Here is a 25,424-nt window from a genome sequence, read left to right as displayed (position 1 = left end):
ACTAACACTTGAACCTCCCTCGTAGCTTTACTAAAGTGAATATCCATCATCTTCCAAGTTACCTTGCACTACCTACAGTATTTAAGAGCCCATTGATCACTTTCCCTGTTAAACTGTTAAAATAACAAGATCAGATGTTGATTATCAAACTTAGTGTTAATTTCATGGAGTTTGATATTTGTGTATGCACAAGTGTGCTTTTTTAACTGATGTCTCACTTCGTTTGTGATTACAACTAGTGGGGGAAACCTTGTTATGAAGTTGTTAGACTGGGATTTCATCAGGAAGTCTGACGTTACATTTGAATCGTTGGTCCTCTGCAAGAAAACAGAATGCTGCTTTTGACTGAATAAGCCAGGACAATGAGGCGAGGGGTTTTATTTCAAGGTTTTCTTTGGTGATGGCATAAATACATAACAGGTTATGAAATCCAATTACTATATTAAATTTCATCACTTGTTTTTTAGGTATTCCAATAACTGTACCACCTCCAGGTAAAACTTTTTTCATGTTTTCTCCATCATTGTTAATAAACATGAAATTTCAAGCTTACAGTTACAGGAGGGACAGTGTTGATGTGGTTAGAATGTGGAATAGGCTATTGGGATTTCAAGGTCCTATTTTCAGCTCTGCCTTTGCTTCATTCGAGTTTTGATTAAGATATTTAGTTTTCTTATACTTGTCTTACCCATTTCTGTAGAACTAGAGATTCTGAGAAAATTCTTACCATATCAATTTATTAAAGAAAACAGTATAGGATTAAAAATAAAATTTTTATTAAAAATTGTTTTTTCAGACCAATGAATTTTTTATGTATGAAGTGACTGCAAGAGAAGAGAAAGATCATTTATCTGATTTTATCATGGTTTCTGATTTTTTTATTTTTACCCTGCTGGCATAACTCAGTGTTGTGAGAAAGTATGTTCTGAACCACACAGATAGATTGACAGCTGGACAGATGGTTGTTCATAGAGCAGTGATTAAATTGTTCATTGTTGTAAGGATACGATCAATAGGAGTTTATATGTGGCCCAGTGTTTTTTACTTTTTTTTTTCAGTTCTTTTTAAATTTTTTTTATTTTTTGGTAGTGTGATACAAATATGATAGCAAGTGTATTTACTGAGTTCAGTATTAAAAGTCAAGAAGTATAAAGAGAATGAGAGGTGACAGTGCTTGGAAAGGTGGGTCTAAATTCAAAATGACCTTGATAAACAGAAAATAGTGGAGTTTAGATAGCATGGGATAGTATACATATTTAGATGTGGGATAGAGAGTCACTGATTATGTATGAATATGGCTGAAAAAGACTTATTAGGAAAAGTCATAAAGGAATCATTGGTGTGTCTTTATAGGTTAAAAAGAAGTGTGATTGTAAGTCTATATAAAGTAGGATTGTGACTCTAGGACTAATGTAGTAATTGCTAAATTTTACACTGCTAAGATGCTTAATAGAGGAGACCCTAAAAACTGGACACAGTGAAGATGAGCATGGTGAATTTGAAACAGCTTGAAGCAGGGCTAAAAATGGATTTAAATGGACTTCTGAGAAGGGTTAGGAGAACTGGGATTCATTTTTACCTAGAATACTAAAAAGGCAGCTTAGTGGAAGTGTTTTCAAACATGTATTTCAGTGGATTGCTTTTTGTCCTCATGCAGATCAGCATATGAATTGTAGTGAGAGAGATTCAAATTATATAATTTAATGTGCTTCCTAATAGGGTTATTAAAGCTTGGCAGGAATTGGTGTCATAAGGAATTGGTATCATAAGTTGTAGAATCTTCAAGTCTTGTTGGGATATTTTATTGCCTATCTGAATTTGAAAGTGCAGAGTAGATTAACTGTTAAGGTCCCTTGTAGCCATACCCTGTGGTATTTCATTTAGGTTTTGTGAATTATTCAGAATGCAGACCTCATGATATAAAGGTACAAATTATTTCCTTTCTAAACTAATTAAAAAACTATATTATGTGCTTTTCTTTATAAATTAGTTCGTTAGGGTTGTGCTATTTAAAACATATTTTATGATGGATGTTCTCAGCCTTAAGTATTTATATATTTACTGGTAAGATTTTATTTATAAATTATACATTTTAAGGAAATTTCTATACATGTAAACTCTCAAAATATTTTTTGAAAGAGGTAAATGCTATTTTATTTGCTTTTCTTCTAAAATACTTAAGATATATCTGGTGGCAACACTACTACTGTTTTATATATGGAAAAGGTAAGGCATTGAGATTAACTTTCTCACACTCACAAAATGGGCTGTGTGTGGTGCTGAAAATAAGACCGGGTGTCCTGACTCCCAGTTTGTGCTCTGTGTATTAGACCAGACTGTTCATGTAAAGTTATATTCCTCCAAAAATCTGTTCATAAATTTAAGCTCCATTTTTTTCCTGTCTATTATAACATAGAGAAGCACGTTATATCCCCAGAGAAATTTAGTGACACACAGCAACCTTAACTCTTGTCATTAAGTGTACGTTCTGTTAACTTTTTTTATCTTATATTGAATGTTTCAGGTTTTCCTCCTCCACCAGGCGCTCCACCTCCATCTCTTATACCAACAATAGAAAGGTAATCAGTATGGATACTGTAAACTTTTTTATCATTGATAGGCTTCTGACAGAAGAATCATATGTATCTTCGTAATATTTTCAAAGGTTTAATTTTATAAACAATAGTACCTGCCTTTTAATTCATAAGTCTAGATCTATATTAGTTACTTTTATATAAGATGTTGGACCTATAGCCTAATAACAAAACAGGACAAAGAAAACTAAATGATAGTATTTTGAAATATCTTGCTTTGATTTACAATACTCTTATTAAAGAAACCTCTAGATTGTAAAAACTTGGCTGTAGTCAAGTTTTGTGGGATGTACAAACATGACTAGTAATCATGAATAATGCATGTCTGTTTTAGGATTAAGTAAGGATAATAACTATTTTCAGGGACCACAGTAAAGCAAAGCTGCCTTATTCCTTGCTACCCAGTGCAACTCAGCTTCCACAGAGGAAGATTGGATCCCTTCTGCGTGGCAGTAGCCTTATTTTTTATACCCTGCGTTTATGGTTTGTGTTATTTGGAATGCTGTGGTAAAGAACATTTACCTCATGGATGGCAATACCATGTTTAACCCCATAGGTTTTGGAATCACACTAACCTCGTTCAAATTTGGCTTCAGAATTTCCCAGCTTTGTGTTCTTAGGCAAGGTTCAGAACTGTTCATTGAGACTCAGATTCCTCTTTTACCAAATGGGGGGTTGATAGAGTTGTGAAGATAAAAACAGCTAGTGAATATAAAGCATCAGCACCATTCTTTGCAGATAGAAATAACTAATAAATGGTAGCTATTATTATTTCCTCTTAAGTGGCAAATAAACTCTATAAAAAATACCGTATTTCTGAAAAAGTGATTTAAACTATATGAAAAGAAAAATTGTGAGAATTTTACATCCATAACATCAAACCGTGCATATGATTTTCAAACGAAATGATAAAACTCAGTGAAGTGTGACTTGTGAGACCATAGGATTTAATTTTAAGTTCTTGTTAAACATTTGTTTTCACAATCAAAATATTGATAAGTAGTATTTGTTGATTCTATCAGTAGGGCTGAATTTCTGATTTTTAATCATTAAAGTCAGTTTTTTAAGGCAAAATTTTAACTAAAGTCTGAAATACTTCGTTAGCCTCGAAGTTTCTGTTACTTATTGTGAGTCAGGCTGAATTGATTGGATTACTCATGTTAGTACTAACAAGCTGTATTTTCTTTACAAGTAGGTGTTAGGTTTTGAGGTTAAATAGCCTGTGTTTTTAAGTATTAAAAAATGAAGTTACAGAATTACAGGTACCATTATATGGTGGTTAAATAAAAGTCATAATTCTGCCTTATGTTTTGCATTTGCACCAAATTAAAATTCAGAACTTCCTTGCAACACATAAAAATATATTTTTCTTCGACAGTGGACATTCCTCTGGTTATGATAGTCGTTCTGCACGTGCTTTTCCATATGGCAATGGTAAGTGTTATTTTTCAATTGCCCAGATTCAGTTTGAATCAGTAAAGTACTTAAGTACTTTTAAAACAATAGAAACATACTTCCATGGTTTAAAGTACTATCTTACAGAGCAATTAAAAAATATTTACTACAGGAATAACTAGGTCTTACATATATTCCAGGTTACTTAACAGAATACTTTTCATTTCTTTATCAACTCTACTTTTAAAAATTAACAAATGGTGACACAACGGGGATATTTGTCCCTTGCCTTTTCTTAAAAGTATTTAGGATTTGTCACCAAATTGTCCATCTTCATTGTCCATAATCTTTTTTGTTTCTTAACTCATGGTATCTGACTAACCTCTTTCTCATCTTTCCCCCTCACTGGTTTATCTTTTCTTCTAGATCATTTGGCAGGTTCTCTTTCATGTTCACTCTTGACAACTTTATCCCTTCTAAGGCCTTCTGATACCACTTTCTGCTTAGATTTCTTGATCCATTAGTTTATTTTAAAAGAGCTGTGCATTGTACTAGGTTTTTTTTGGTTTTTTGTTTTTTGCGGTACGTGGGCCTCTCACTGTTGTGGCCTCTCCCGTTGCGGAGCACAGGCTCCAGACGCGCAGGCTCAGCGATCATGGCTCACCGGCCCAGCTGCTCTGCGGCATGTGGGATCTTCCCGGGCCGGGGCACGAACTCGTGTCCCCTGCATCGGCAGGCAGACTCTCAACCACTGCACCACCAGGGAGGCCCCTGTACTAGGTTTTAAGGATACAGTAAACTAGACATAGGTTTGCTTGCCTTCAACAAATTATAAGCTAGTGAGGAAACAACCAAGTGACAGAAGAGGGTATCATAGGAGCATGATGGAGGGGTCTGCCACTCCACTGGAGTGGGGTGTAGATGATTTGATTTGGGGTTCAAATCATGTTCAGAAACATGGGGGTGTGAGAGAGTGTGGTAGGCTTTATGAACTGAATGAAGTGTGGTGTGGTCCGAGTGTAGAGAATACGATGAACATCTAGAGATGAGATAAGAAATGGTGCGGGGCGGTGGGGGGGGTGTTACAGCCATGATGTAGAGTTTAGACCTTAGTCAGAGGGCTGTGAGGAGCCATTTAGTTTTATGCTGACTTGCATAATTGTTAGGTTTACATTTGAAAAGCATCCATTCTGGCTACTTACTGTGAGGAAATTGGGGATTTGTAGGGTGGGAGAAAGGTGGGAAGGGCAGAGATGCCTGCTTGATTGGGAGAACAAGAAGCTGTTAGAGTAATCCAAGGGAAGAAATTTATAGCCCTGAATTCAACTGATACCATGGGGATGGAGAAAATTAGTGGTTCCAAGGGCATTTATGGAGTAGAATTTGTAAGTCTTGGTGAGAGATCAGATCATAGTATCAGTCATATACTTTCTGTTAACCTTCTAGGTATCTGTGTCAGGGTTTTGTACTGTCCTTCAGACCCACCTTGTTCAAAGCCACATATTCCATTCATTCACATCAAAAGGTAGTCTTTCTGTTATTTGTTTCAGTGGTTATATCGCATTTTTTCCCCTGGGCTCCCAGGAAGTCACACTCTTTGGGTTAGAATCTTGCTTCCCCCTCTCATTATTTATGTGACTTTTGTAGATCTTTAACTATTAAATGGAGAGCATAATTCTTCCTCATAAGATCAGAGAGAATACACTGAAGCATGTTAGTCCTGCCATTTAACAAACACTCAAATATTAGCTGTTATTTTTCTGATTATCCCCATCTCCAACAAGCTCCAAGTTCCTTCCCTTTTCTGCACTTGGAGGCGGTTATTTTTCACATCTGTTAATTGAAGTTTGAATATAAAGGACTCAGCACAGTGCCTATAATATGTACATACTCGATAAGCATTACTTATAAAATTAATTAAAATTTATTTTTACCTTTTTTATGGCACTTAACATTTTCTGCTTTGTCATTAAATTCCTGTGTATTTGTTGCAGTACAGATGAACTTGAGGAATAGCCCATATCAGAAAGAATAAGACTTTATTCTTGAGATTACCTGCACAGTTTCCTTGTGGAAGATTTCATTTTAAAAAAACTGGCTAATTAAGCCTTTAACTTTTTCTCAAAGTAATACATGCACATTTTTAATAAAAAAGCAAGAGTTTTCTGCTCACTCTTTACCACCCCCTCAGAGATGAGCTTTTCCCCCCCCTTTAATGAGGATGTCTTTAGTACTAACAATGATAAAGCATAGCGCAAGAATTAAATAGAGGAAAGTTAGGTTTCTTTATCCCAAACAAAGCCTTGGAATGAAGATGATAAATACTACTTCCTCTTTATTGGTAATTCTGTTTTACCTTTGTTTATTTTAGAATTTTGTAGTTCATCCTCAAACACTACTAAGTAACTGTAGATGGAAACAATGATTTTTCTTGATGTGCATATTAAGATTGTGCTTATAAAGTAATACCTAGTTTAAAAGTAATCTTTGCAGGAATATTGAAGAACTGCAGAGACAAACATTTTTAATGGTTTTTAGTTCTTTTGATGGTCTGCATGGCATTTCTACATAGGCTTATCACCCTATTTCTTGATTATATAACTTTATAAATTTAGATCTGTTATCTTCCTAGTGTGATAGATGTGTATTTTACTCACTTACCATCATTACTCCTCTCCTATTCCCCTGAAGTGAAATTATATTACTCTCTTTCTTCCTCTTTTTATTTATATACCTACCCTCTGTTTCATGTACCATCAGTCTCTACTACTGTGTGTCTTTCCAAGCCTTCACCTCTTTTTCCACCTCTGCCTCCCTGCTTTGATCACCTATACTTCTAATATTCTGTCTTGTAACCAAAATTATCTGTGCCCTGACAAATACTTTATTCTAAAAGCTAAACAATAAACCATAGTCACATTATTATGACTGTGTAAATATTCTGTACTAAAGCGATAATTATACTCAAGCCCCTCAAAGAAGAAATTTTCTATGGCAAATACATTAAAAGTATCATTTTTTTTAACACTTCATCAACTGTGCAAAGTCATACCACATTTTAATTGGGTTCATATTTGAACCATGAGTTTCTCTACCTCAAGTATACAAAGATATTCTTTAATACATTTTTCCCCAAAAAAAGTTTTCAAATTTCTTTTTCCTGTGTAAGTTCTTAAGCCATCTGGAATTAATTTTTGCCTACGTTATAAAGTAAATATGTAATTGTCCCAGTGTTACTTGTTATCCTTCCTGAGGGATCTACAATGTCATCTCTCCATTCGTGTATCAAGTTTCCCTGCATGCATGGATCTGTTTCTTACCTTTCTAGACTATTCATTTGGTTAATTTAACTGTCCCTGTGCTAATAATGCCACACTACCTTAATTTTGAGTTCTATAGTAAATCTGATATCTGGTTCGGCAAAGTCTATCTACCTTATTCTGCTTCAGAAGTATTTTGGGGCCATTGCTCTTACATATCTATTTTAGAATCAACTTTGCAAGTTCCATGAAAAACTCTGTTGATTTTTATTAATAATTAACGCTTATATTATGCGTACAAGTATGACAAACACTGTTAATTCATGTAATCCTGACACTTATAAAGCAGGCATACTGTTATGACCCTCATTTTATGGACTAAGGAATTTAAGAACAGCCAGATTAAGGCCATTTTCCCAATGTCACACAATAAGTGGCAGAGGCAGGCTTTAAACCTTATAGCCTTGCTCCAGAGTCCTTTCTCTTACTATACCATGTTATTTGTTACATTGATGCTTTAGAACAGTTTGTAGGAATTCATACCTTACAACACTGAGTTAATGTATAAAGAAGTACTCTCCATTGAGGGAGGTGTATCTTTAATGTGTTTCAGCTGAGTGCCGTAATTGTCTCCATACACTTCTTGCACATCTTGGGTTAGATTTAGTCATAGGTACCTATTTTTTGTTCTTATAAATGGTGTATTCATTTAAGCTCCATGTACTGTTTGTATTTGCTTGTATTTAGAAATATAATTGTTTGTTTTGTTTTATTTGTATGTATATATATATTTATATGTATATATATTTTATTTATATGTATATATGTATATATGTATTTATATGTATATATATTAATCAATATATATGTTGATCTTGTAGCCTGTTACCTGTTGAACTCTCACTATAATTTGTTTGTGAATTCTCTTCAGGCAGTATCATCTGCAATTCCTTCCGTTTCAGATTCTTATTCCTCACCTCCCCCCACCCCCAACCCCCTTTTTTTGGTCTTATTGTTCTGGCTAGGATCTCCATATAATATTGAAGTACTGAAAGTGGAGTTCTTGTCTGGGGACACCCCCCCCCTTTTTTTTTTTTTTTAAAGGAAATGCTTTTATATGTATACTACTAGGTTTTTACTCTTAGGTTTTTGATAAAACCCTATGTCAGTATAAGGAAAATCTCTTCTTGTTTTCCAAGGGCTTTTAAACTGAATGGATATTGAGCTTTATCAGATGCTTTCTGAGTTGATCATATTGTTTTCCTTCTCTGTTAATGTGGCAGATTTCTAAATTTTTCTAATATTGAGCCACCTTTTATTTGCTGAGGTAAACCTAACTTGGTCATGATTGATTACCTTTTTATTTTTTAAAAATAAACACTGACTTATTTAGGATTTTGACAACTAAGTTCATATGTAAGATTGTTCTGTGATTCTCCTTTATTTGTACTGTCCTTAACTGGTTTTAGTATTAAGGTTATACAAGCCACATGGGATAAGTTAGGCAATAATCTTTTTTTCCTATTCTCTGGAAGTTTGTATATTATTAGAGTGATCTGTCGTAAAAGTCACCTGTAAAAGCCATATGGTCTTGTGGGTAGGTTTTAAATTACAGATTTAATGTCTTTAATAATTATGGTACTAGTCAAGATTTCTTTTCACTCTTGAGTTACTTAATGTGTTGGTCTGAAGTATATAATGTTCTCTGTATTGTTTAATCTCTGCAACATCTGTAGTTGTAGTCCCTTATTGGTTCTGATAATTTTTATGAGGTCTGTTTTTTCTTAATCTTGTCAGAAGATTATCATGTTTTATTCGTCTAGTCTTTAAAAACCAACTTCTGGCTTTGTTTATTGTATGGTAGTTTTCTATTTACTTGATTTCTACTTTTATCTTTATTATCTCCCTTCTGTTAGATTATTCTATTTTTTCCTAGGTTCATAAGTTGAAAGCTTAATTCATTCACTCTCCATCTTTTCTAATCTAGTGTTTTTTAAGATTAATTTCCCTCCAGAACAGTTTTCATTTCTAGACTTTTGATATATTGTGTTTTTGTTTATGTTCGGTTTTTAAACTATTTTAAATTTATGACTTTTTTGACCCCTGAGATATCAGAAGTGTGTTTTAAATTTGATATATATGGAGATTATTTTCCCATAATTTAAAATTTTTACTTCTAATTTAAATTGTATGGTGGTCAGAGAACATAGTGTCTATTATACTTATCCTTCGAAAGTACATAGTATATTTTTATAAATGTTTCATATGGGTGAGAAGAATGAGTATTCTTTACCTGCCCTGGGCAGTATTCTATGTTATGTCCATTAAATCAACTTTGTTAGCAGTATTTTGCTTGGTCCTCATATATCTATAGTGATTTTTTTGTTTGCTTAAAGTGTCAGTAATTGAAAAAGTATGTTAATCTCCCAATGATCATGGTGGATTTTTCTATTTCTACCTGTATTATTTCTATTAGTTTTTACTCTATAAAAAGTAAGGCAATGGTGTTAGATATTTGGAAGTTTAATTTGTTCTGTCTTCTTGGTCAGTTGCATTCTCCGCCTTCAAGTAGTCTTCCTTTCTTTCCCGAGTAATCCTTTTTGTATGAGTGTGCTTTAATACAGCTACTCATATGGAAATTGGGGGATATTAGTATTTTATTTTATTACTATTTTATTAGTATTTTCCTTTTTTCCCCCCATTCTTTTACTTTCAACCATTTTGTGTGTTTTTATGTCTCTTATCTTCAGCATTTATTTTTTTTATTTATATAGTTAGTTTATTAAATTTTTTTTATTAGTTTCTGCTTTATAACAAAGTGAATCAGTCATACATATACATCTGTTCCCACATCCCTTCCCTCATGCATCTCCCTCCCTCCCACCCACCCCCCATCCCACCCCTCCAGGCGGTCGCAAAGCACCGAGCTGATCTCCCTGTGCTATGCGGCTGCTTCCCACTATCTATCTACCTTACGTTTGGTAGTGTATATATGTCCATGCCTCTCTTTCACTTTGTCACAGCTTACCCTTCCCACTCCCCATATCCTCAAGTCCGTTCTCAAGTAGGTCTGTGTCTTTATTCCTGTTTTACCCCTAGGTTCTTCATGACATTTTTTTTTAATTCCATATATATGTGTTAGCATACGGTATTTGTCTTTCTCTTTCTGACTTATACTTCACTCTGTATGACAGACTCTAGGTCTATCCACCTCATTACAAATAGCTCAGTTTCGTTTCTTTTTATGGCTGAGTAATATTCCATTGTATATATGTGCCACATCTTCTTTATCCATTCATCCGATGATGGACACTTAGGTTGTTTCCATCTCCGGGCTATTGTGAATAGAGCTGCAATGAACATTTTGGTACATGTCTCTTTTTGAATTATGGTTTTCTCAGGGTATATGCCTAGTAGTGGGATTGCTGGATCATATGGTAGTTCTATTTTTAGTTTTTTAAGGAACCTCCATACTGTTCTCCATAGTGGCTGTACCAATTCACATTCCCACCAGCAGTGCAAGAGTGTTCCCTTTTCTCCACACCCTCTCCAGCATTTATTGTTTCTAGATTTCTTGATGATGGCCATTCTGACTGGTGTGAGATGCTATCTCATTGTAGTTTTGATTTTCATTTCTCTAATGATTAATGATGTTGAGCATTCTTTCATGTGTTTGTTGGCAGTCTGTATATCTTCTTTGGAGAAATGCCTATTTAAGTCTTCTGCCCATTTTTGGATTGAGTTGTTTGTGTCTTCAGCATTTAGGTAGAATTTTTAAAAGTACAAATCAATAATCTCTGTCACTTAACTGATTAATTAATTCAATGCCTTTTGTATTATTGTGATTTTTGAGCTATTCACACTTGTCTCCCATATCCCCGTTCTTTCTAATTCTGTTTTGAATTGACTGAATTTTTCAGGTGAATTTTAAAAAATTCTATTTTTCCCTACATTGTTTTGAAATAATATACTTATTTCTGTTTTTTAGTGGTAACTCTTGAAATGTAATATGCATATATCTGGTAGAAATTTTTTTTGGTGAACTCTGTTGTTTATAACTTCCGCTTATTTTTGTTTATGAATGCCTTTGTTTTAGTCTTATTCTTGAAATACAATTTTGAGTACATATTTCTAGGTTGATTGTTACATTCTTTCAGCACTTTGAAGATGTCCTTATGTATTCTGGTTTACATTTTTGATATATTGGGAAGTTTGTGGTGTATCTAATTCTCGTTTGCTGTTCACCTTGCAAAATGAAGTCTTTATATGTTAGATCTTTAGGGTTTGTTTTTGGGTATTTACCCAGACTGTGGGTATTCACCATATGTTATTTCTCTATTCTATGTATAAAATAATTTTCTTTTTAATCTAGTGAAGCATTTTTGTGGGATATTTACTTTTTTTGGTCTTTTTTGTTTTTTAAGTACCATAACTTTTGTTTTTAATTATTATTTTCTTTTCTCTGTAGTTGCCTTTCCCCACCTTCCTGGTTCTGCTCCTTCATGGCCTAGTCTTGTGGACACCAGTAAGCAATGGGACTATTACTCAAGAAGAGAGAAAGACCGAGATAGAGACAGAGACAGAGACCGAGAACGAGATCGTGATCGAGACAGAGAAAGAGAACGCACCAGAGAGAGAGAGAGGGAACGTGATCATAGTCCCACACCGAGTGTTTTCAACAGGTATGTTCAGCGTGCAGTAATTTGTACACCTGTATTTTATATGCACTTTAGAATTTATATTCAGTGCCAGGATGGAAAATCCACTACAATTGGGAAAGGATTGCTTGAAGAGTAGTTAGGATAGCCGTTTTAAAAGCATCAAGGCTGTTTATTCATAAGGATTTCCCACTATCTAAAGCAGCAGTCTTCAAATTTGTTTGTTCATTTCTTCCTTAAAACAATTTTGAAAACGTCATACCCCCTCACATATTTTTATCTTGCCATCAAAAATTTTTCACCTTAAGTATAAATAGTTGGCTATATAGATATAATTTCCAGTCTGTTATAAATCTCACAATTTTAAAATAAAGTTATCATTATTCTATTATCCAATGGATTAAGAATACTAAAGTGATTTGCTAAAGATCATTATCCATTTTTTAAAAATGTATAAACAAGCTCTGTAACAGTTGGAAATTCTGTGTTTCTTTTTGTGCTTGAATTCTTACTTCTGAGCCACGTCCCCCAAAGAATTTTATTCTAATGCAAAATATTTTTTTTCTTGAAAAAGTTTTTTTAATCCATCCTGTCAATATTCCCTGCAACATACCTATGTAAGTTAAAATGTATTTAAAAATTAATGACCATAAGATTAAGTATTTAAAATTTTTTTGATTTTATTTATTTATATATATAAATATAATACAAATTCTGAAAATACTTTAACAGAACTACATTCTTTAATGTGATGGAAGAGCTTCTTCCCATCCCTAAATAATATTTGTATCCATGAATGAATGTTACTACTGTTAAGGGAAAAAAGGCTCTGCCATTAATTATATTTCTTTTTTTTTAATATATAGATGTAAGCATTGAGAAACCTTGTTCACATAAAATATGTAAATAAGAATTGATGGAATTTTGTTGCGGCTCTGTCACTCAATTATTTGAGCACTTTAAGATTTAGTGATATGTCAAAATTACACAGCTAACCTGTCATCAAAAGTTATTTTTAAGAATCTATTAGCTCATGGCTCAGTTTTCTTAAAAGCAGATAATTGGAAACCACCTGATTGTTACTCGGTGAAATTGTTTTCTACGGCTGCTGCAATAAAAGTACCATAAACTGGTTAGCCTAGAACAACAGAAATTTACTCTCACAGGTCTGGAGGCTAGAGGTCTGATACCACAGTGGCAGCAGGTTTAGTTCCTTTTTGTAGGCTTTGAGAGAATTTGTTCCCTGCCTCTCTTGTAACTTCTGGTGGTTGTTAGCAATCCTTGGTATCCCTTGGTTTGTAGATGATGCTTCACGCCAATCTGTGTCTGTCTTCACACAGCATTCTCCTCTCTGTGTCTGTGTACAAATTTCCCTATTTTTATAAGGATAACAGTCTTTGGATTAGGGTGCAACTAAATCCAGTCTGACCTCATCTTGCCTTGATGATTACATCTGCAAAGATCCTGCTTCCAAAGTCTTTAGTTTTCTCAGTTTCTTGGAAGAACAACAAAAGGGCTTTACCAAGACTTATCAGAAGACTACCAATTATACTTAATACTCTTTATTTTAGAGGTACCCTGTTCAACTTAATATGCTTAGAAAGGGTTAGGAAAATGGAAATATATCTTTTCCAAAATGTCTTTTTTTTTTTTTTTTTTTTGGCGGTACGCGGGCCTCTCACTGTTGTGGCCTCTCCCATTGCGGAGCACAGGCTCCGGACGCGCAGGCCCAGCGGCCATGGCTCACGGGCCCAGCCGCTCCGCGGCACATCTTCCCGGACCGGGGCACGAACCCGTTTCCCCTGCATCGGCAGGCGGACTCTCAACCACTGCGCCACCAGGGAAGCCCCCCCAAAATGTCTTTAAAAAATGAAACACCTTTATATGTATTTGATATTTATTTTCATGCAAACCTGGAGCTGCAAATTTCCCCCATTCCATTTATGGAAAATAGTTACCAAATAACTTAATTGGTAAAAGACAGCTCCTATTGTCAAGCCAGCCAGCCACATCACACCCAATTTCTATGGGAAAAAAATCTGACTTCATTTTTCTGTCCAGTTAAATGAGTTAATCCGTATTTCCTATCTAAATCTAAGACAAAATAGTCACAGAACTCAAAATAAGGTGCTTCCCCCCCAGCACTTTGTTTTGCTTTCCTTCAGAAGGAATTTTTGGTTTTGTTTTTTTACTAGTTCAGGGAAAATTCTTATGACTCCACCACACTACTCTACACGATATCTGACGTTAGAACATCCCAGGACACAGGCCAAAATATTCCATTTCTTCATACTTTGTAGCAGACAGATGTATAAGAGAGAAAGGCCTAAAGCCCTGTAGGAGCTTTATGATTCTTTGAATAAAATAGGTCTTACTGACACTAATATTTTAAATTAGATCTTCTTGATGCCATGATGGTTTTTATACCCTGAGCCAATAATGTACTATAGTAAAATTGGTGAAAAGAATGCCTTTCTTCTGTAAAAGGCCAGGAACGTGATGGAGGAGAGGTTAGCCAGAGAAGTGGCATATGTGTTACCTGCAGGTGTATCATTAGGCAGTTCATGTTTAGGAAAGAATAAATATGGAAGTTGGGGACCTGGAAATAGATTCCCTAAAACTTTCTGTGCCATTGGAAAGAATTCATTTATTGCTAGCATAAAGAATAAAGTCAAAATTCTTTTTATGATCCGTAAGTCACAAATTCAGTGCACCTTTCTATATTTTAACCCTGGTTCTCTCCCAAGGCAATATATTGCATGCTCTAGCTACACTGAACTAGATAGTTGCTCTTCTGGAAAGCCTCATAGTTTAACACTTCCCTTCTTCATGTTATTCCTATCCTCTCTGCCTCACAAACTTTTACTGATTCTTCAAGGTTCAGCTCATATTTGTCTTCTGTGAGCAACTCTGAACCTGAAAGAAAGAATTAATTATTCCTTCACATGCTCCCTAAGCATTTTGTGTATTTTCTTTAAAGCATGTCTTTCTCTTTCAGGGTGTTGACTATCATTTTTCATCTCTGTATCCTCAGCACTTTGTACAGTAATGCCTGGAACATAATGAATGTGTCAGTGAATAAAATGACTTAACACGTATCAGGGAGGAGGGTGAATACAATAGAGAAAAAACAATCTTGAAAACTGTCAGTGAAACTGTATTAGCTAGATAGGTTTTGAAATGGATAAAAATCAACCTTTATATCAAAGCATTAATTTGGGCATCTTTCTAATTAACATATCCATTTAGGTACCTTCACAATGTAGAATGAAATAAGCTAAAGATAACTTTTTTTTGTTATCAGCTATTTTTATGGATAAGATAAATGTAAGGTACACAGTTTTCTGATTTTGCTGGATGAGATGAAGTAATATATCAGTTCAAGATGTGAGCATATGCTTGATTCAGACAGCATTTGTTTTGTTAGATGTGATCACGTAATCATACTTCTTAATCCAGAAAGGTCCTTAGGGGTTATCCAGTCTAAATTTTGATTTGTCAGATGAGGAAATGGAAGCATAGAGAAATTAAAGCAACAGTAGAGCCATACTATCTACTGGAAATATGGTTGAGATATTACTTAAAATCCTTTCTAGTCTTGAAATTAGGTAGTTTAAAAATTCTATTATTTTTCATTTGTTTTTATTACTCTTTCTGTACTTGATTTTTTTTTTTTTCTTTCGGGGGTGGTGGGGAGCCAGATTCATTCTTTCATTCATGTAACTGACATTTTTTTAAACATCTTTATTGGAGTATAATTGCTTTACAATGGTGTGTTAGTTTCTGCTGTATAACAGAGTGAATCAGCTATACATATACATATATCCCCATATCTCTTCCCTCTTGCATCTCCCTCCCACCCTCCCTATCCCACTGCTCTAGGTGGACAGAAAGCACCGAGTTGATCTCCCTGTGCCATGTGGCTGCTTCCCACTATGTAGCTGTTTTACATTTGGTAGTGTGTATGTGTCCATGCCACTCTCTCACGTAACTGACATTTTTTGAGTCCCTGTTATGTACCAGGCACAGAGTTGTGTGCTGAGGATACAGAATTATTCATACACTGTCGTTATAGATTTAACCATATAATATTGTCACGATATCTAGGACTGGTTAGAAGTTTAAAACTTTATGTAAAAAAAAAGTGCAAGAAGAAACTCCATAGGATTTATTAATCTTTTTCCTTCCTGTAGCTCCTAATAATATGACTTACACACTGTAGGCACCTGGTAACATTTTATTGACTAAATAAGTAAAGGTATGGTATATACATACGTGTTTGTGTGTGTGTGTGTTGAAGTGTATGTTTTGAGTTTGTGTGGTGGGACATGTGCTGTTAATAACTTCAGTCACATAAGTGCATGAATTCTGTTAAATTCAAGGGCATTACTTTCTGGGAAGTTGAATTGTTTCTAATGTAGTTAAAATTAATATATTTGAGATAGTACTGTTATCTCTAGAATGTACATGTTCACAAGGTAAGGAGCTTAATGCAAAACTTCATAGGAAAGAAGTCTGAAATGAATTGCTTTGCTAGAGCTTGTAACTTCTCTTTGCATAAATAATACAGTGTTTATAAAATTCTTTGTCCATTTCAAACACACTCATGCACAAATGCTACTTAATTTTTATTGAAGCTAAAAGTGTTAATGGTTAAATCATATTTGATTTTCATGTTGCTAGCTGTAGGGTATCAGGAGTAATGTTTACTTAAATCTGACTAAAAGTTCAAGGCCAGAGAAGGAAAAAAAGGTGGAAGAATTTTGTGTTGTTCTGAATTATCCCAGGAATAAAGTGTTCTCTGGAAAATCCAAATGAAGTATAAGTAAAGGCCATTTTTTTCTCAAGACTGAGATTTCAGCAATATGGCATGTAGTATGTGTTGTTACAAATAACAGAGTCATTGTTTTGAAAATTACAGACCAGTTTCAACATCTGTTTTTTAGGCCGCTTAATTGTGGGCCAGAGAGAAGGCTGGTCATTCTAGGGTGTTTGAAATGAGCTCTAATGATTTCCAGGCTCAGAGAAACCTTTGTGCTGCAGCTGCTTATCAGAGAAGGGGTCTTTATATTTTGTGTACGAGACCAAATCTTCCACCATCTGTAGGAAGGGACCCATCAGATGGCTGCCTTCAGAATCTTAAAGGCCTCAAAGCTAACAAGAATTGGTGTTAGGGTGAGAGGGAAAAAAGAGGGTTACAAAGGACAAATTATGAGATAATTGACCTTAGTTATTTTTAGGTAAATCCAGTTGGAATCATTACAAAGAAGCTCATTTTTTAAAAAGAGGATAATATTAATGCTAATATTCATTTGTCATGGTAGGTGTGAGTTTATTCTCCTTTAGAAACTTTATTAGAAACAGTCACCTTTACAAAAAGCGTTCTGCTTCTGAAAATTTTAACATTAAATTTAATGAAGATGGTGAGCCTGCCTGTTAGTGGCCATTTGAGGGCCTGCTCTTGTTCCAAACACTTTATAAATGTTATTGCCAGTTCTACAACAACCCTGAAAAAGACTGTTGCCAGTTTTACAGATGAGAAAACTGAGTGTTCACAGAGGTTAAGTAACTTACCCTGGGTCATACATTTAGTAAATAATAGAGTCAGGACATGTTCCTGGGCCTGTTCTGCATGGACTCTTCCTGCTACTCCACACTGCCTGTCGTGGTGCATTGCCTTTCTGATGACACGCTTCCACCTCCCCAGTACCAAGTACACATTTATGATTAGAAAAAAAATCGTGTTTGTATATATGTGTCCATATGTGTGTGTGTTTGTGTGTGTGTATATATATATATCAATATATGAATACTTTTTAAAATAACATTAAAAATGTATCACAGGGAATAATAACTTGGTCAGCAATATGACTTGGCTTTAGGTGTTGCACTCCTGAATTATCACTTTTGCTAAGAGACCACAGTTAGGCTTTGTTTTTATATGGCTAATACTTCCACCTGATTCTGTCTCCTGTTATTCTCTCTCAGATTCCTTAACATCTTGAGGCTATGTACAAATTCTAATTTAATAATTTGTATTAAACATACATTTCTAGAAACCAAAGCTCTTTAGCACACAGTGTTCTAAAAGATATTTTTATTCATTCTAAGAGAGTTTACTGACATTAGGCTGTAGAAAATGTTGACTTCTATGCTGAACAAAAAGAAAAAATAGACTTGAAGGATTAAGAGAAAAACAGAAGTATGTCTCCATTTTCACGAAAGGACATGGAGAGACAGGTCTAAGGAGGTAAAGATGACTACCGTCTGTCCCAGTTTCACTAGTCCACTCTCTCCAAAATCAGAAAATGGAGGCAGAGCTTAATACGGATTTGAAGTTGTTCCCATGGTCCCCTCCCTCCAGCTTCCTCCTCCCCCCTCCACCCCCAACCCCACCTTCCTCACCACACAGATAGTGTTAAGTTATTGGGATGTCAGAATTCAAGTATGTCCATAGGCAATTTTCTGCCTGCATTTTGTGTGGTTATTGTGGAAGTTGCTTTTTTTTTTTTTTCAGTCTTTTGTATAATACTTTATTATCAGCGCCACTTTTCGAACAGGATTTGCTCACTTCGTGTTTCTTTCACATTTTGGTAATTCTCACAATATTTCAAACCCTCCACCATCAAAACGTTATGACTTGCTGAAGACGCAGGTGATGGTTAGCATGTTTTAGCAATAAAGTATTCTTAATTAAGCATGTACATTGATTTTTTTTAGACAATAATGCTATTGCACACTTAACAGACTACAGTATAGTGTAAACTTTTATATGCATTGTGAAATCGAAAATTCGTGGGCTTGCTTTATTGTGATATTTACTTTATTGTATTGGTCTGAAACTGAACCTACGGTTCATATCATTGAGGTATGCCTGTATTCATAAATTTGCACATCTACTAAGAATGCCAATATATGACAGTTTACAATTGCCTGCTTTCTAATTTTCACTGGAAAATGGAAGTTGCTTTGATGTCACTCTGTTCTTAATGTTTATACCACTTCATTAGATGAATATATACTTTATGTGATTCAAAAGCTTAAGAACCTTTATCTACTTTCCACTATGTTGTCATAAGCCAATTTTTTTTTTTTTTTTTTTTTTTTGGCGGTACGTGGGTCTCTCACTGTTGTGGCCTCTCCCGTTGCAGAGCACAGGCTCCGGACATGCAGGCGCAGTGGCCATGGCTCATGGGCCCAGCCGCTCCGCGGCATGTGGGATCTTCCCAGACTGAGGCACGAACCCGTGTCCCCTGCATCGGCAGGCGGACTCTCAACCACTGCGCCACCAGGGAAGCCCCAAGCCAAATATTTTTAATATATTTTAGAATCTTAACTGTGTGCCTAAGATTTTATAAATATCATAAGAATTTTGGTTGGAAATCTGAAATATACAAACATGCTTTTAATTCTAAAAAGTAAAATGAAGCTGCTGATTAAAATTTAAATCAGCTACAGCTCCCAAATTTTGAAGAAAAACAGCATTTATATAAAATTTCTACCCTATAACAGCTGTGAAAGCACAGAACTTGGCCCTTTAACATAATGTGTAATTATTATATATTTTGTATTCTTGTATTATTAGATCTAGTACTAATTTGGGAACAGCATTGTTTTCCTCTCAGTTCAACAAATATATACTTTTCACCTATTCTGTGTAAGATGCTAACATTGGGACTTCTGGTTTGGACTCAGGTCACGTCTTTTGTAGCTTGAAGTCATTCAGAATCAACAATCCAGTTGTCAAGAAAACTTGTTTCTATTCTGATTTCAGTGATGAAGAACGATACAGATACAGGGAGTATGCAGAAAGAGGCTATGAGCGCCACAGAGCAAGTCGGGAGAAAGAAGAACGACACAGAGAAAGACGACACAGAGAGAAAGAGGAAACCAGACACAAGTCCTCTCGAAGGTTTGCTCTTTAATAGTGAATCATTTTGAAGCCAAGAGAAATTGATTTGACTTCAGGAAGTAAAAGCAAACATTTCTAAGTAACCACTAGAGCATATGTGTGTTCCTAATTGGAAGACTATAGTTGGTTCCTTATAGGTTTCAACAAAGATATTGAAATCTAACCAGATTATAATTCCCATAAGCCAAAATAAGCATGGAATAAAAAATGAGAATTAGACTTACTACATTATCTTGGCGGGGGGGAATTTGTCATATGAATCAGTTTTTAGTAGTAAATGTTATTAAACAAACTGATGTTCATTTTAATCAAAGAAAATTCAGGGCCTTGTAGCCCCCCCACCAAAAAAAAATCAGCATTAAATTTTAATGCCTATTGTTTGCCTAAAATCAACTCTAGGAAATATTTCCTGTTTTGATCTAGTGCTTCAGTTTCTAATTTGTAATTAGTCTTTTAGAATGAAGTATATGGGCCCTAGTGGCCCTCTTGGCACAGTGGGCCGTGCGTCGGTCTCATAATCTAATGTTTATGGTTCTTAGGGTTCTAGGAAAATATCAGTGAAGGTGAGCATTAAATGTAAATATAATCTCAGCATAAAAGTCACATAAAAAATGATTACTCCCCAAAATGTGTTTGAGAAAAAGAAAGTATTATTTAAAACCCACTGTTACACCAAGAATTTACCTAAAGTAGGTTGATCTGTCACTACTTAAACATTTTTAAGAATACACCTTTCTTTTTTCTTTAGTAATAGTAGACGTCGCCATGAAAGTGAAGAAGGAGACAGTCATAGGAGACACAAGCACAAAAAATCTAAAAGAAGCAAAGAAGGAAAAGAAGCTGGCAGCGAGCCTGCCCCTGAACAGGAAAGCACCGAAGCTACACCTGCAGAATAGGCATGGTTATGGCCTTTTGTGTACAGTAGTGCCAGAAATAGATACTATAAATCTTCTTATTTTTCTGGATAATGTTTAAGAAATTTGCCTTTAATCTTGTTCTGTTAGTATGAAAAGTTAACTTTTTTCTTCTAAAATAAAAGAGTGAATTTTTCATGTTAAGTTAAAAATCTTTGTCTTGTAATATTTAAAAAAATAAAAAGTAATGACTTTGTATCGAAGAAAGTAATGTGAATGAGTCACTCAGCAGGGAATTTAAAGAGCTATGTTTAGCTGTGTACATAATAGCTGATTGATAAAGGTCAAGGTTCCCTCTTGGCCAGTTTCCTTGAGTTAGTTAATCAAATACCAGTCTCTTAAGAAGTTGCACTGCAAAAATGCATCAAAATGCACCTCTGAGTCTTGAGATTAAAACTAGTCTTTTATCATCACTGCTGTGGCACTGTTGCTATGCATATTAAAGAACTCATACAGTTTTGATACTGCAACTTTTTGATAGCAGGTTTTCAGTGTTCTAAATTTGGGTTCATGGTGAAACTAAAGGGGAACTTTTCTATCCAAAGTAATAAAATCTAATGGCATTTGGGTGACCTCTGAAATAACTTGCCCTAAATGTAGTTTCTGGCAGGCACATGGACAAATACTCGTCACTGTGACACAAATTTGAATTGCCTCACCGCCATCTTTTATGAGCTAGGTCAAGCTGGTTTGGCCTTTCTTGATGGTTCTTCCAAGGCTTATTGGTTGAGCAGCACGTAGAGTTTGTATACAATTACTAGCTATACTGTGAATAAAAATAAATAAGAGCTTTAGATTAGTCATTTCCCATTACATTTAAGAAAATACAAGTTTATATAATTCTGTGAACATTTTTAGGGATAGCCCTTAGAAGATACTTGTCAGTGATGGTAGCAACATGGTTTTGAAAGAATGAATTACTAAGAACTTTTAAATAGTGATAATAGAAATGAACTTAGTATCACATACTAAAAGACAGCTGTATAATTTTTGAAAAATATTTATTTCTCATTTCATGAACATTTTTCAGCAATGCACTTTTTAAATCCTCTGTCTGGAAATTGTTTTTAAAATGCCCATAATGTACCCTTTGCAGACCTCAGCATATACCAGATTTTAATTTAGCTGTATGATTTGAATTCAGTGGGGGCATACAAACCATGTCAGCTGTTTAAGAGCTTTATATTGATAGAAAAATATAAACTTAAAGTTATGAGAAATGCTCCACACTGAATAAAAACTATTAGTAATGTTTATATTTTGTGAATTATATTTTCTGAGGTGTAATTGGCTTTTCATTAGATCCTACTTTTCCTGACATTAAAGTTTATATTTTTACATTGTAGCCTTCAAATACAAAAATTGATAAGATAAATACATTGTTTCAACTTAGCTTGTTTGTGATTTCCTGTTTTTCTATGACCCATCATTGATTCTATAAAAAAGTTCCAGGCCAAGAAGCAATGGTGAGAGTAATTTTTCCTTTAAGTTCTTTTAGCATCCTTGCCAAGCAAGCATGTATCATTCCTGATGTACTTCTGCCATTGACAGCAAGAAGAATATCACCACATCTAAAAAAAATAAAATAAGGTACATGATTAACATTTTGAGCCACAGCTGAAGTTAATGCAAGTTTTTTTGGTGGTCCTAGTTTTTGCTCCATCTGTCAGTTTTAATTATATTATCAATACTTCTAATTAAGGTTCTCCCTCACTTAAATTCTTCAAATTCTATCGTTCAGCTTGTTTTAGAAAGAATGCTAAAAGTATAGGACGTTGTTGTATGGGACCAAGAGTAACAAATCATTTTGGATTTCTTAGAAATGGAACGCTGCATAAATGTTTTATATTTCTTACCAATGAAAAAAGATATAATAGGTGCCTTATTTCAAATGGGGCCAGGCTTTTTGCATGTATAAAACACAATCTTTGGATATAAATTTTTTGTTAAGTAGTCATTATTATTACCTGATTCTTCCATCGTTGTATGCTGGTGTTCCTTCAACAATGGATTTGATAAAAAAAGGTTTGTTCCCGTTGTATTCTTCATAACCTCCTACAATGCAGAAGCCCAGACTTCCAGCTGTGTTTCTTCGCAGTATAACATCTTTACAGTTGTACAGGTACCTGAAATAGAATGAAATCAATGTAAATGCACAGTTAATTCGAACTCATAGTAATTACTGTGATTCATCTCCCATTCCCTTTATTGGCATTTTTTTTTAGGCTTAATAGCACTGGATGGGTCTCATTCAAAATTGTGTCATAGCCCAGTCACCTTTGTGCTTTTAGCTGGCTTTTTCTTTCTTTTTTTTTTTTTTTTTTGCGGTACGTGGGCCTCTCACTGTTGTGGCCTCTCCCGTTGCAGAGCACAGGCTCCGGACGCGCAGGCTCAGCGGCCATGGCTCACGTGCCCAGCCGCTCCACATGTGGGATCTTCCCGAACCAGGGCATGAACCCGTGTCCCCTGCATCAGCAGGCGGACTCAAACACTGCGCCAGCAGGGAAGCCCTAGCTGGATTTTTCTAATTGAACTTCTCTTTTCCAGAGCTAACCACCCTTTTAAAAGAGACACCATCTATTATGTTCTGTTTATATGTCTACTGGAAAAAAATCATTTCTGGCTTAAAGATTTCTGACTTAAAGGTTTAATTTCTCAACTTATATTAAAAAGTTAGTTATGCCTAAATCTTTACTGATGAACCACATTCAAGCATACTTACAGATATATTTTTATTTCCTTATGGATGTAAATAATTTTTAATGAAGGAAAAATTCTTTGAATAAATGGTTAATATCTCAGTGAAAAATGTAACCCTAATTAATTCATTGGCTGAAGTTCTGACTTTTGAAAGATACCAGTTTATACATAGTTTTACATGTTTGATAGGTTATAGAGAAGAATGCAGGCAGCATAATATAGTGAATGGAGATTGAGGTACATTTAAAGATTGTAAGAATGATTCATACTGAAGGAGAAAAAACTGGCGGTAAACTGAATAGCAAGTTATAACAGGAATGGGAGAAAGACCACAGGTCTTTTGTAAATGGGTAGAACCCTCAGCTAAAATAGAAACTTTGATTGAGGAAGCTGTTCCTTTTATTACTCAGTGGCAGTTGGATCAGTGTTAACATAGGTGCAGGCTAAGTACAAAACTGTTACAGTTATGACAGAGGTATGTCAGGAGCTGGATTTGACTCCAAAATACCCCAGTCCAGGAACTGGTTTGAAAGAGAATTAGCATTTTCATGTTGGTAAAAGTCAAGATTTGGTGATTTTGTTTATAAACTGTACCTTGAAATACTAATTTTTTTTTGAAAAACCAATAAAAAGTCTCTTGAGAAATGTTCTGGTGATGAAGTTGGTCATTACATTTGTTACTGACCTTGCTAATCAATGTAATATGACTTTTTTCATGGCATTTTGACTCCCATTTGAAGTAAAACAAGGTTTGGGTTTGTCTGGTGGGTAACTTTAAAATGTAGTCCTAAAATTCAACTCAATTTTGTATCTGTTGTCATACATATATATCATTTACAATAATTTCGCTGAAATTGCTGAAAAATATGAATTCATTAAATGAAACATAACCATATTTTTATTATAAAATACTCATTTGCTGTATTTCACAGTAATACTTGATATTAGTAAATTCATCCTGTAGGAGTTGTGGTGTGTTTGATACCACATTTACACAGTGGCTCACTGACTGCTCATGTTCAAAGCAGGTAATTGTTCCCCAGACACTAGAGCATTATGTTCCCACCTATGCCCAATGTCCGGAGGAGAGCTGGTCGGTGCTTCTTACCCAAGGTAATGATTAAATATGTCTTAACGTTCTTTAAAACATATAAATGGATACATGGAGCAATACTCGAAACTTAAGTATTTCTCACCCTTTTGACCATTGGGTTTTTTCATTAATTATCACTTTGGACCTTGACTCTTGATATTTTATTCCATGTGGACAAGCTATAAAAATAATCATCTAAAATTTTTATGTTACCAATACAAAAATTTCAACATAACATTAATGAGTCATTCTCATTTTCTTACAAGCATGTGGTGACATTTTCCAGAGGACATGTGATAGGTGATCTGGCACGACACTAGATGCAGAAGTAGATATGAGAGTCCAGAGTTATCTTGTATTAAGCCAAACATTAAAGAGGTTTGCAAAAAACATATACTGCCACTCTTGTAATTTTTTAAAATGCTGCTTCTTATAAAAGATGTTATTTATGTTAATAATATAATGGATTATTTTAAATAATTTAATAAAATTCTTCAGATTAATTTATAATAAGGTAAAATATTAATAGGTATAACCTATATAAGCAAAAGCTCTTGGGGATCATCAATACTCCAAATAACTGTAGGGGTCTTGAAAAAAAACTTTGGGAATTGCTGCTGTAGACATGTTTATCAAACTTGATGTTCCACTGGTATCTCAACCTCAGCAAGTCAGAAACAACTAATAACTCCTCATTCTTCCTTACTGTGTAAAATAATTACATTAATGGCCCCAAGTCATCACCCTTCCCTGGTATCATCCGTGCCACTTATTGTATAATTCTGTGGTGCCCCCCTCCAATTCTGGATTCAGCCATAAGATCATCAGTGGGATGTTGGCCAGAGCCAGCCAAATCTAGACACAGGAGCACGGCCAGCCAAGATTAGCAGAGCCACCT

At 34.8% G+C, this 25,424-nt stretch overlaps 2 protein-coding genes across 21 annotated transcripts in view; one reads left to right on the top strand and one right to left on the bottom strand.

Annotated features, from left to right (window-relative positions):
* FIP1L1 (factor interacting with PAPOLA and CPSF1) overlaps positions 1-23,391 on the top strand; it is a 68,984-nt gene extending 45,593 nt beyond the window's left edge. For 4 of the 19 annotated variants that reach the window (XM_060109937.1, XM_060109875.1, XM_060109900.1 and 1 more), the window contains 6 exons: positions 468-494; positions 2,525-2,579; positions 3,973-4,028; positions 11,718-11,931; positions 19,682-19,819; positions 20,568-22,037. In XM_060109937.1, the coding sequence (XP_059965920.1) occupies positions 468-494; positions 2,525-2,579; positions 3,973-4,028; positions 11,718-11,931; positions 19,682-19,819; positions 20,568-20,715 (638 nt within the window). In that variant the 3' untranslated portion in view covers positions 20,716-22,037. Of the gene's footprint in view, positions 1-467; positions 495-2,524; positions 2,580-3,972; positions 4,029-11,717; positions 11,932-19,681; positions 19,820-20,567 lie in introns of all 19 variants that reach the window. The other 15 variants (XM_060109963.1, XM_060109908.1, XM_060109840.1 and 12 more) reach the window with 10 other exon arrangements.
* The window catches only part of LNX1 (ligand of numb-protein X 1), a 127,769-nt gene continuing 124,513 nt past the window's right edge, over positions 22,169-25,424 (bottom strand). For both annotated transcript variants that reach the window (XM_060109790.1, XM_060109799.1), the window contains exons 9-10: positions 22,701-22,859; positions 22,169-22,304 (exon numbers count right to left, since the gene is read on the bottom strand). In XM_060109790.1, the coding sequence (XP_059965773.1) occupies positions 22,169-22,304; positions 22,701-22,859 (295 nt within the window). The remainder of the gene's footprint in view (positions 22,305-22,700; positions 22,860-25,424) is intronic.

This window comes from Mesoplodon densirostris, chromosome 1, assembly GCF_025265405.1.
Source record: "Mesoplodon densirostris isolate mMesDen1 chromosome 1, mMesDen1 primary haplotype, whole genome shotgun sequence".
Lineage (NCBI taxonomy): Eukaryota > Metazoa > Chordata > Mammalia > Artiodactyla > Ziphiidae > Mesoplodon > Mesoplodon densirostris.
This window is presented reverse-complemented; position numbering and strand designations above follow the sequence as displayed.